Consider the following 12,338-nt stretch of genomic DNA (forward strand, 5'->3'; position numbering starts at 1 on the left):
TTCAGGTTTCCCTCTGTCCCTGGAGGCTCTGTCTGGGAAAACTATTACCCTTGTATGGTCCTGGCTGCTGAACCAGGCCCATATGCATGGTTATAAATAACATGCAGGGGGCACCTCGCTTTACCCTGTATTTCCTGGCAACTCCCATTTCATTTCCCTGCCTCATTCTTCCCTTCTCAGTCATTCATCAGCCTACCTTCCATCTTTATTATTTTTTATTTTTTTGCTTCATTTATACCCCATCTTTTTCCACAGTGAGGATTAAAGCAGCTTACATTATTCCCCTCTTCTTTATATTCTCACAGCAATCTGTGAGGCACATCAGGCTGAAAGTATGTGACGAAACCATCCAATCAGCTTCCATAGTACAATGGGAATTTGAACCTGGGTCTCCCAAACCCTACTCTAAATCTCTAATCTTTCTGGCTTTCATTGGGTGGCTGCAGTTGGACAGTAGCAAGCAGCCAGACCTAGTTGAGTCATGCAAACTGTTGGTATCCAGTCACCCAGTGATTGCTGTTAGGTGTGCATCAGTCCTCCTTCAAAGGCCAAAGTAGTCCTGGAAAGGGCCCTGCTCCCTCCCCCTGCCTTTTACTCATAAAAAGGGCCTTGGGGCAAGAAAGAATGACATACTACATTACAGCTTGGCTCTCTTCTGCAGACCAAAAACATATAGGGGACCAGGCTATACACTCATACAACCAAAATGCAGAGATAAATGTACTACACAACTGCCTAGAAACTCCCCAACTCCCCAAATTAAGTTGCTTACCATTGCAGTTGTTGCAACTCTTTGACAGTTGAGGGACAAGAAGAAAGCTGTGAAGCTGAACAGCAGCAGAGCTCTGTAGTTTAAACAAGAGATGAGGTGTAAATGAACATCACATTAATTTGCTTACTAGCAAATATTATTACACATAACCCACCCACTATCATTGTTTTCCACATAATTATCCTCAGTGTGCAAAATATTAAATTATCATCATGTCATTAATGGAAATCACAAGAAATACATAATTTTTGTTAAAATTTATGTCCATTATGGCAACTGTAAAATAGCAGTGGGAATGGAATTCTACTAATAATTATGAAAAAAGAACCTATGTGCTTACTGAAAAAGGGACCAGTTGCTTCCCTGTATTGCCCAGTGCAAGCTAACTACATCATTGGCCTGCACTGAGTGCTGCTGTCCACTCACCAGACATGGTATTGCAAGTGCCTACACTGTGCAGAGACAAAGGGTCTCTTCTTCCAGTTTTGCTTAGCCTCAGCTATGACTAAGAATATGGGCTTCTTTTCTTCCCACAGGATTTGTGACAGCAGTGAAAGCAGTGCAGCTTTGCTTCCCCAAATGCACCAACACTGTTTGCATAGATAAAACTTCAAATGAAAGACCCACAACAAACTAAATAGTGTAACACCATTTATAAAATTTGACAAAAATTACTGTTATCTTTTACATTTAATGTTACATTGTAACTAAAATGGTAAGGTAACTAAGAAGTTGGCATGCCAACCCAAGTAAAAAAATCCTAAATGTGTTGATCCTTGGGAGCTTTTTATTGCCTTAGAGCTAACAACATTATCTTCTGTTTAAATTCTTAGTGTAAAGTGCTGAAATTCAGACATAGAAAAAACATATGTCCTTGGCTAATATAGTGTTTCCATATCAAGAGACACCTGTTAAATATTCAAGGACTACTTACCAACCGGGCCTACAAATGCTTTGTCCTGTAAATATGCCAGTACCCTGCTTATATCCTTTCTTCTTTCCAGCTTTACTATGAAACTGCAATCTGATGTGCTATAATGGGAGGGGGGAATAAGTGTAAATCCCATCAGAAGACTGTTTATAATTCATATATAAATTGTGTCATTATGTCCATATCACTTTCTTAAAATGTTGCAGAGGTTAGCATCTTCTCTGCTTGATCAGTTAGGCAGGCACATAGCAAACTGAATTGCTACTTACTAGAACAAGCACCAATGGATTAAGAAAAACCAACTCCAGTTTAAAGAACAGCAAACATCTGTGCAAGTCATTATATGTGAAGCAATTGCCTATGGAAATTTCAGTACCTATGGGGATACTATATCATCGTATAAGGAAGTTGCAGCTGACCTATGGCAACTGCAGCAAGGGGTTTTCAAGGCAAATGAGAGGTATAGATAGGTTGCCATTGCCTTCCTCTGGACAGCCTTCCTTCCAGTACCAACCCTGCTCACTTCCTCAGTTACAGCTAGAATGGGAGTCAATCTGTCCTTATATCTTGGAGAGTGAAGTGATTTCAGATGCCAAATGACAATAGCAGACATGATTTGATTAGGTGTGATATGCAGAGGGTAGTCGGCATGGAGAAATCACCATTGGTAATGAGACAGGAAACCTAGCTTTTGATTCAGTCCAAGAGGATGCATTGTCTTGAGTTTCATTATCATTTGCAAGTCAGCAGTCTCTCATTCTAATCTCCCTTTGAAAGTTCTTTGTAATTATTTCTATTATTCAGTATTTCATTAGCATTTAAATATTCTGTAAGAATAATAAAAATTGTTCAATGATGAAGATAATACCTTGGCTCTTAGGATGGTTTAAACTTAGCATTAAAAATTGTTTAACTGTAAAAGATGTTGTCTTTTTTATTGTTAATAAGATACTGCAATTAAGAAAGTTCTTATTTATTCTTTTAAAGAGAGAATTTACCTCAAATTCTGAAATAATGATGTTTTACTATCTGCTCTTGCATTTGAAATTATTAAATGATTAAGACAATATCTAGGTTTTTTAGGATGGTTTAAATTTAGTACAGGAATTTTTCTAATGATGAAAGATGTAACCTTTTGATTGTTAATAGAATATCACAAGTTCTTGCCCATTCTTCTAAAGACAGAATTCACCTCAAAATTATGTAATGATAATGTTTTACTATCTACTCTCATATGTGAGATATGTATTTTTACTAAAACTTCATTTCACTTGTATATAACTATTCGTAATATTTGGAAATTACTGTTGAATTTATACTTTCCCCTTCCCCTGTTTTTTTTCTTCTATACCTACCTTGTCCCACCCTAAAATATAAGAAATTTAATTATGAAGACATTCCTTTGTAAAAGAATTGCTACTTTTAGATCAGCAACTGAATGTCCTGGAAAATAAAAATGTTCCATGATTGGAAAGGCCAGAACGATACCCAGGCACAGCTTGCTAAAAAACAAGCCCAAAGAAAATGACAAATGAACACCACTGGTGATCACATACAGCTCACAATCCAAGTGAGTTCAATGTATTTGTGATGGATTGCAATTTAAAAGATCAGGAGTGCTGTGTAACTGTGTAAAGGACTGTGATGGGTTTATGCCTCACAGAAAGCCTTGAGTGACAGGCTGCTCAATGGAATTTGATTGGTTAACATGAGTTGAGCAAGGCTTAGGAACTGAATGCTGAAGAGACTTCAGTCTGAATCTAGCCCTGACTGAGAATAGTTGGGTGTTGAGAGGGTTTGTGTTTAGCCCTGACTGAGAGCAGTTTAACATGGATGGAGAACTGAGAAGGCTGGCAGAAGGAAGACTCCTATTCGGGTCAGAAAAAGGGATAGATCTTCTAGTGAGAGAAAAAATTCCTTAACCAGTTAAAACAGGAAGATAGCTCAAAGAGTGGAGTGATCCCTGGTCTGGTGTGTTTAGGACCTGAAGAGTCAATAAAACTCAAGAAAGTATACTGGTGTGTTTAATGAAGGAATTTGTGAACTGGATAGTGTATCCTTGCCAAAAGAGACAGTTAAGCTCAAGACTGAAGTGTTTAGGAAACACTGAAACAAAAGCATCTCATCTTAAAGATTATGACTGAGTGAAAGGTTTAAGAAACTCTCAACTGCTTGAAACCATTGAGTAGTGAGAAAAGTACATTCCCCCTTTATGTGAATAAAACATTTCATTATTTTAAAAGCCACTTGTGTGCTATTTCAGTAGTTTAAGGTAAAGACAGCCGGCTAACCTAAAACAGCTTTTCACCCACAGTGATAAATGACTTAACAGTAACATGGACTCTAGTACCAAGACCTGCAACAAACCAAGTTGCCAACTTTGTTCTCCTATAGATCTTAGGAACACCATGACTGGACCCAGTAACATCAGCCATACCATCTCAGGCTCATACTCTTGCATATCCTTTAATATTATTTATGCCATCACATGTCAGCAATGCCCTTCCACCTTCTAAACAAAATGTCTATCAGATTTATGTCCATTTATACTCTCCCGTAGGGTCTGGACAAACAAACCAGACCCTACGACAGAGAATAAATGGACATAAATCTGATATTAGAAACAACAACATTCAAAAACCAGAGGGGGGAATGGAACTTTTTAACCTTCTTGGACATTCAGTTGTTGACTTAAGCAGTTCTCTTACCAAGGAATTTCAAAGGGAGATTAGAAAGTCAGACTGCTGAATTGCAACTGAAAATGAAGCTCAAGACAATGCATCCTCCTGTACTGAATCAAGACCAAGGTTTCCTGTCCAATTACTCATGCTGATTTCTCCACACCTTCTACCGCCCTAATAAAACTTTGCTGGTCTTAAAGGTGCCACTGGACTCAAACTTTGTTGTACTGTTTCAGACCAACACAGCTGCCCACCTGGCTCTAAATCTGAAATATATTTTCTAATACAAACAGCAGAAGTTCTGAGTCGTAAAGATAGTGCAATTATTTTTGAAAAGATCTAACCTTTGGTTTTCTGCACCACATTGCATGAAAGATAACTACAAGAAAATAAAAATTAAATATAATTATTTCATCATTAAAATGTGTATTTAATAATCCAAAATTAGGTTTATTTCTGAGAATCCATAATTAAATGCAGCCATCCCCAATAGCTTACCTCACTTAAATTCTGAAGTGTACTGTTGAAATCTGAGATTCTAAAGCAAAAAAAGCATAAACAGAAATTTTGTGTTTAATTTTCATTAGCAAACTGTCCCCCAAGCCTGAGCCAATTCAACACTGAGTCAAAGATAATGATACTCAGCTGCTTGCATCTGTATATGAAAGTGTCCCTCACAAGGTCCTATGGTGTTTTAAAGTCCACTGCAGTGGGCCCTATGTCACATTATTGTACAGTAATAAGGACAGAGCAGAAGAGGAAAGAAATTTGCTATTCAAGCTGTGCAATGCTTTTCAGGTATAACCTGCTGCATTAGCTACACTGGATTGCAAGTCTCTGATGTCTTCAACATGGGCTATTTACCCCAAGTTCAATGCTTTTGGGAAGTGTGGAGAAACCCCTCTTTTAAAAGCGTTCCGGTTTCTCCCACCCTCACCTCCCACCCCGCTTTCCTGTGGCTAACAGGAGGCCTGTCTCAATCACTTGCTAAATTCCAGCTATATAAATGCTAATACCTGGCTGGGAGAATCTCCAGTGAGCTCCTGGAGATTTCCCAGAATGCCTTCCAGGAGGACTCCCCTGGAACCTGGACAGGCCAGGTTGAAAAGGGTAGAATGTGATGAAAGATGAGTCAGAGGCTTAATAAAAATGCTTGCTCCCAAGAAGGAGGGTCTCTTGGTGCTGGGCCGTGGAAGAGAACAGATTGCTGAGCTCTGGGCATCAGGCAGCAGCCATCCTGAACATGCAGCCAGCCTTAGCTGCCTGATCAGATGCAGGAAGCTTGAGGTAATGAGTCACCCTTACAACAGTTCATAACTTACTAAGCTTGGAGCTGCCTGCTCTATTTCAACATCTAGTAGAACAGGGCTTTTTTTTAGCAGGAAAGCAGTTCCAGCTGGTTTTGCATCAAAGGTGTGGCCTAATATGCAAATGAGTTCCTGCTGGTCCTTTTCCTCAAAAAAGCCTTGTGTGAAACAATTGTGATGGCAAGGGGTGTGACCTAATATGCAAATCAGTTTGTTGGGCTATTTCTACCAAAAAAGCCCTGTAGTAGAGGATGTTTTTAGAACCAGGGGAAAGAAGGATGTGCTTAAGACCAACTTTTCTTTGTTCTTCTGGTTGCCGATCTGGTGCTATGCAAAAGTATGCTTGTAACCATTTTCTCTTTTTAATAAATATTGTAGCATCATCCTCATTATTATTAATTGGATTAATTAGTCACACATCCCAATTTACGCCAGGCTTTGGGTGATGTACAATACAGTATAAGCCATAGGAAAAAATATAAAAAGGTAGTCTCCTGTGCGAGCACCAGTCGTTTCCAACTCTGGGGTGACGTTACATCACATTTTCACGGCAGACTTTTTACAGGGTAGCTTGCCATTGCCTCCCCCAGTCATCTACACTTTTCCCCAGCAAGCTGGGTACTCATTTTACCGACCTCGGAAGGATGGAAGGCTGAGTCAACCTTGAGCCAGCTACCTGAACCCAGCTTCTGCTGGGATCGAACTCAGGTCATGAGCAGAGATTAAAATATAGTAGAGTTAATAAAATTAAAACCAAATTAAAATTTAAATCAATTCATTTTCAAAATGTATCCCTAACATTTACAGAGTTACAAATCAGGAGTTTTGGATGACTTAGTCACTTCTTGGAGAGAGGGGAGAGGAAACATAGATTAAAATTTAGGGGATGAGATGGGCACCAGCCACATTTGAAAACCTTCACTGACCATAACCAAAGCCTGGTGGAACATCTCTGCCTTACGGGCCCTGTAGCATTGCATAAGGTTCCACAGGGCTCTGGCAGTATTAGGTATAGAGTTTCACCAGGTCAGGTCTAGGACTGAAAAGGCCTTGGGCCTGGTCAGGAACAGCCAGACCTCTTTGGGGCTAGAGATCTTCCCACTTATGCAGATTTTAAAATGGACTTCAGGATGCAGGAAAATATGCTCCAGTCCAAAAGAAGGTTCTTCAATGTGCTTTAATTTCCAACATTCTCTGTATAGGCTGTGCAGGTCTCCTGGAACATTTAGACCTCGCTTTCACCCAAAAGGGCTTTATTCAAGCTTTAGTACATGTCAGTACACTTCCAGCTGATCCAATATTCAAACCCTTACACTTCCCATTAAAGTTTCAATTTTTAACTAAGCTGATTTCAACATGATGTAAATGATAATAATAAACTATAAAAATGCTTACTTTGTATCCTGCAAAGAGGACTGAATAAATGGCATCTCGAGCTTTGTAACCTCACTGGTATTGTCTCTAGAAAAGTGCTAGGGAAAGAAAGAGCCAATTAAGAAATTCTATTTTTCAATATATTACAAACATGCCATCAGGGACTACATACTGAATATTATAAACATGTATTCCTGGCTTTCATATTTGACAGAGTCCAATAGCATCTTTAAGAGCAACAAAGTTTTATTCAGGCTGTGAGCTTTTGTGTGCATGCACGCTTTGTCAAACAAGATGGAATCAGACTTGCCTGTCCATATATATATGGTAGAGGTTGAACAGCAAATTAGCATACAATATAATGAAATGTTTTAGCAGATGCAAACAGAAATAACAAGCTAAGTTCATAAAATCATCATAGTTTAGATTCAATGTCAGGAGAAAACAGGCAAATAAATGTCTCAGAGTGTTAAGAATGCTCAGAGTGTTAAGACCGGGTCATATAATCACTCTTAACATTCTTAACACTCTGAAACATTTATTTGCCTGTTTTCTCCCGGAATTGAATCTTGTCTGTCTAACTAGCTAGCTAGCTATCCAGACAAGTCTGATTGCATCCTGTTTGACAAAGTGTGCATGCACACAAAAGCTCACAGTCTGAATAAAGCTTTGTTTATAAAACTTTCTTAAAGGTGCTATTGGACTCCTAACTTTGTCACATTCTTTCAGACTAACATGGCTACCCACCTGGATCTGTCTTTCTTATAGTGAAAACATGATTCAGTAGCCTAAAAAGTACAGCAAATACTACGAGTGAAAACAGGGTGTAGGGGTGATGACAATGCAGATAGTAGCAGTGGGAGGAGAAATAAATGAAAGCAGGAAGTAACATGAGGTAATTAATAATAAATTTCTGCTCTCACTCACTGCCAGCTTGCCTGCCCCCCCTCCCATGAATGTCAGCTATCATGCCTTCCAGCGACCTAAATGGTCCTTCCTTGCTTAAATATACTTTTCATGATGGTACATCGTTTAGAAAACAGCCCCATAAGATGTCACCATTTAACTCTTCTTTTACAATTATATTTACATTTTTTCAATACTTAACCTCCAACAGGGTTTAATTTTATAACACAGAGAATGCAACCCAAATATGGCAGCAAAATAATTTATTACAATAAAAAGTCTTACTACTTTTAGTTTAAATGAATCATCTGTACTGTTTTCACTGGTCTGAAATCTCATAGTGCCTGTGTAGAAGACTGAAAAGGAAACAGAGTCACATTAATAAAAATGTCCTGGTATAGCAAGATAAACTATTTGATCTATTTATGGCCTTTAGAGTGCCATTCTAAATCATGTGACATTCTAAACCCTTATACAACCACTGAGAGATGGGCTTAGAAGGATGTCACTCTGCTTAGGATGTCAGCTTTCTTGTGTGAGGATTGTTTGATCCTCTGTTCTTTGAATGTAACCAGCTTTTGGGGCTCCATAAAATTATTTGATACAACCTTCGTCTTCAAAAATTAAACATGTTTTCCTGATTTAGGAAACAGTAATTTACAAAGGATGACTTATTCACCAAGTCAGTGTGACAAAACAGGGATCCCAGCCTCCAGATGGGACCTGGGGACCCCCAGGAATTACAGCTAATCTCCAGACAAAAAAGATCAGTGCCCTTAGAGAACACAGATATTTTGGAGAGTAGACTCTATAGCACCCTACCCCACTGAGGTCCCTGTCCTAGGCTCCATCCCCAAATCTCCAGGAGTTTCCCAACCTGGATCTGGCAATGCTGGTGGCCAGGGGGCACCTGGTAGCCCTAATTTTGAATAATCTATACTATATATCTAAAAGAGTACCACAAGGCAGGAATGTCAGGAGGAGTAAGCAAGGATTCCACATTTCATAAAAAGAAAGCATGCACTTGAAGTATGTAAAATCAGAACTAAATTAAAGTGGGGAACATTTAATGCATACAACATGAACATAGTAGTACATGAAGAAACCCCAGTGGAGATCCATCCATCCATCCTTCTTTCCTTCCTTGTTCCTAAATTTTGAGGGCCTTTTCTTTTTTAAAATAAATAAAACTTTAAAACCACAGGCACAGGATTTTTTAAAGAATTGAGCAATATTTACTATTCTGTTTTCCACACATCAATTTGTAGTTTAAGTGGAGTATTACAACAATTCATTATATAAAGCTTTACACTTATATGTGGCATAAAAAGTTTGAACAATAATAAACTATTATTATTATTATTATTATTATTATTAATAGTTTATTTATATTCCACCCATTCCCCTGTGGGGGCTCAGGACGGAGCATAACATAAATAAAATCACATTAAAATCATATAATAAAAGCAATTACAATTTCCATAATGTAACATCAAAAAGTGTCGCAAAGGTATTTAATATTTAATGCATAAGGTCACTAATAACATGTTGATTATAATATTGCCCCACTATATGATTTTCTAATTCAACAGTTGCTCAATAAATATTATTTCATTTTCAAAAATCTTTCTACAAGCTAAAATTAAAATGAACAAGAAAAAGACACTAACTTGAGTCTTTGCACAGGGCTTCTAAATTACATGCATTATTTTCTGGAAATTCTGTTCCTGCAAGAAAGTGTTAGTTAAATTTAAAAACTTATAAAGGAAGTTCATATTTTAAAATAACATCAATAATATAATGCAATCAATGATATTATGGCATCAAATGTCAGCAATGACCTTTCAACATCAAACATGTCAGTCCTTATGCAAAAGAATAAATAAATTTGACATTAAGAAACCCAACACTCAAAAATCTTTTAGTGAGTTCATACAAGCTGAATGTAATAAAAATAAGTAACAACAAAGTCCAGATTTTTTTTAAAAAGCTGGTTGAACTGCAAACAGAAAAATCTGTTCACATAATAATCATAAATTTAACATAGCATAAGAAATAATCATAATAATCATAAGTTTAACATAGCATAAGAAAAAGAACAAAAGCCCCCAGGCATACCTGAGATATAGGACTGAGTAACTGCTGTTAAACTGCCCCAAGGAACTCCTATCAAAATCTGGGCTGTAGTGCAGAGAGGTCTAAGCATCTCCATCTACTGGCCATTTTGGTAATCTTTTTTCTACCAGAAGCAGGGCTGTCTGGCATCCACAAAAGCTTGGAGGCAAGGCAAAGGGTGGTAATGATGTCATGTGATGCATCACCATCATTTCTGGGCAAAACCCCAGATGTGACATCAGTCCTGAATTTATCACAGAATTGGGGGTGGGAGGAGGGGTTGGATTCCAGAGTGTTGCTTGACATGCTGATGGATTTTTTCCCTGGTAGATTCACCACACAATGTCATTTCTCAGACAAATTGAAGGGTGGGAGGGCCAGACAGCACTCATACAGTAAGTCTTACCTTTATTTAATTTGCAGAAGAAACATTACTGCACAGATACCTGTGACTTTCCCCCACTGGGACAATTAGCACTCATAGTTGGGAACTAAGGTTGGGGACTAGGGGAAAAAGAGTAATAATATACATATCTCCATATCACAGCCCACAAATCAGGCCATGTTCCATTTTTTTCCTTTTCTAATATCTCTCAGTGCCAGGATACAAATTCTTTCATGAGACAATGCCATCCTATTTGGAACAAAGCAATGTATCCCAAAAGTTTGCCATTTCCTGGCCACACAGGAACTGAGCCACATAGAGTTCCCCTCTCACACACCTTTTCAAATGGTGAAACAGCTGTTGGTGGGGAAGGCCATTTCAGCAAATGATATTGTGGGGGAAATGCCTAAATCTGCCACACTGCAGCATTTTAAAGTGTCTTCTAAAAGATGGTGGCATCTTCATAGCAGCCATGTAGAAATTGTCTATTTAGATATAATCCCAGCTATCTTGGTCTAAACAGAATAAAATACTTTCTAAACAGAATAAAATAATTTCTAAACAGAATAAAATACTTTCTATATTCAGATTTGTATAAAGTTGATTAGTCTTTTATTAAAGATAAGCTTTGTGTTTTATTAAAACTAAAAGCAACCAGTTACATACAGTTTATATACATATCACTTTCTGTGTAAATCATCACCTCCAGAAGGCATAATTTCAATGAATATGAATCAAAAGGAGAAAAAACACAAAAAGTAATACCAATGGCAAAATGAAGAGGGGAAAATAATTTAAAAATAAACCCACTATGTATGATAAATATTTATGAAGTCTTGCCTGTAGCACTGTTGGGGTAGGTGAGAAAAGTGACAATGGATGAATCCGCTGTAAATAAATAAATTATTTTTAAAATGCAAATAAAAAGAGTAGTATAAATAGATATATATTTAAAAATGACTGGGTTTTCTAAAGGGATAGCTTATTACTATTAAAATAAAGAGGCATCTTCTAACACTTTACAGACAGATAAAATTTTACTCCAGCATAAACTTTGCTGGATTAGAGTCTACTACTCAGATGCTGTATGCAGGCACTCATTTTGCAATAATTTTTCTTGTAGGAGGTCTAAATAAAACCTGGCAGGATCAAGAAATTCAGGTAATACAGAATGGAATGGAATTATGTAAAACTCAAGGCTAATTGGGGAGGAAACAGACAAGTTTCTATTTTCAACTAACACCTATAAAACGAAGGCAGTTAAATGATTTAAGATAGTCATACTTTTAATTTGAATCCTTTTATTCAAAGGTTGCCCTGACCTGGATGGACCAGGTTAACCTGATCTTGTCAGGCCTCATGTCAGGCAACCCTAGTTAGTACTTAGATTGGAGACCAAGGAAGCCCAGAATACCATACAGAGGCAGGCAATGGCAAATCACCAATATTCATTTCTTGTCTTGAAAACCCACTTTACATAGCCAGCTTTAAGAGCGGATTGGATAAAAATATGGAGCATAGGTCCATCAGTGGCTATTAGCCACAGTGTGTGTGTGTGTGTTTGTGTGTATACATATATATATATATATGTGTGTGTGTGTGTGTGTGTGTGCATAAACACACACATATTGGCCACTGTGTGACACATAATGTTGGACTGGATGAGCCATTGGCCTGATCCAACATAGCTTCTCTTATGTTCTTAAAGGGTTGCCATAAATTGGCTGAAACTTGACACTGGTTTCCATTCAAAGGTTTCATTCTCTCTCTCTCTCAATGGACTATCATAAGCCGTACTGTGCAGTTCAGGAAGAATTCCACTAAAGCAGGAACTCTCCCACATCTAAAAAGAAAGTCTGTTGTGACA

At 37.8% G+C, this 12,338-nt stretch overlaps 1 protein-coding gene across 1 annotated transcript in view; it reads right to left on the bottom strand.

Annotated features, from left to right (window-relative positions):
* ADGRG2 (adhesion G protein-coupled receptor G2) overlaps window positions 1-12,338 on the bottom strand; it is a 59,191-nt gene that overhangs the window by 29,634 nt on the left and 17,219 nt on the right. The window contains 8 exon segments of the mRNA XM_060234039.1: window positions 773-845; window positions 1,707-1,804; window positions 4,729-4,763; window positions 4,883-4,922; window positions 7,087-7,163; window positions 8,257-8,327; window positions 9,642-9,708; window positions 11,289-11,359. Coding sequence (XP_060090022.1) covers window positions 773-845; window positions 1,707-1,804; window positions 4,729-4,763; window positions 4,883-4,922; window positions 7,087-7,163; window positions 8,257-8,327; window positions 9,642-9,708; window positions 11,289-11,359 — 532 coding nt within the window.

The sequence above is a fragment of the Heteronotia binoei genome, chromosome 3, assembly GCF_032191835.1.
Source record: "Heteronotia binoei isolate CCM8104 ecotype False Entrance Well chromosome 3, APGP_CSIRO_Hbin_v1, whole genome shotgun sequence".
NCBI classification, from domain to species: Eukaryota; Metazoa; Chordata; class Lepidosauria; order Squamata; family Gekkonidae; genus Heteronotia; species Heteronotia binoei.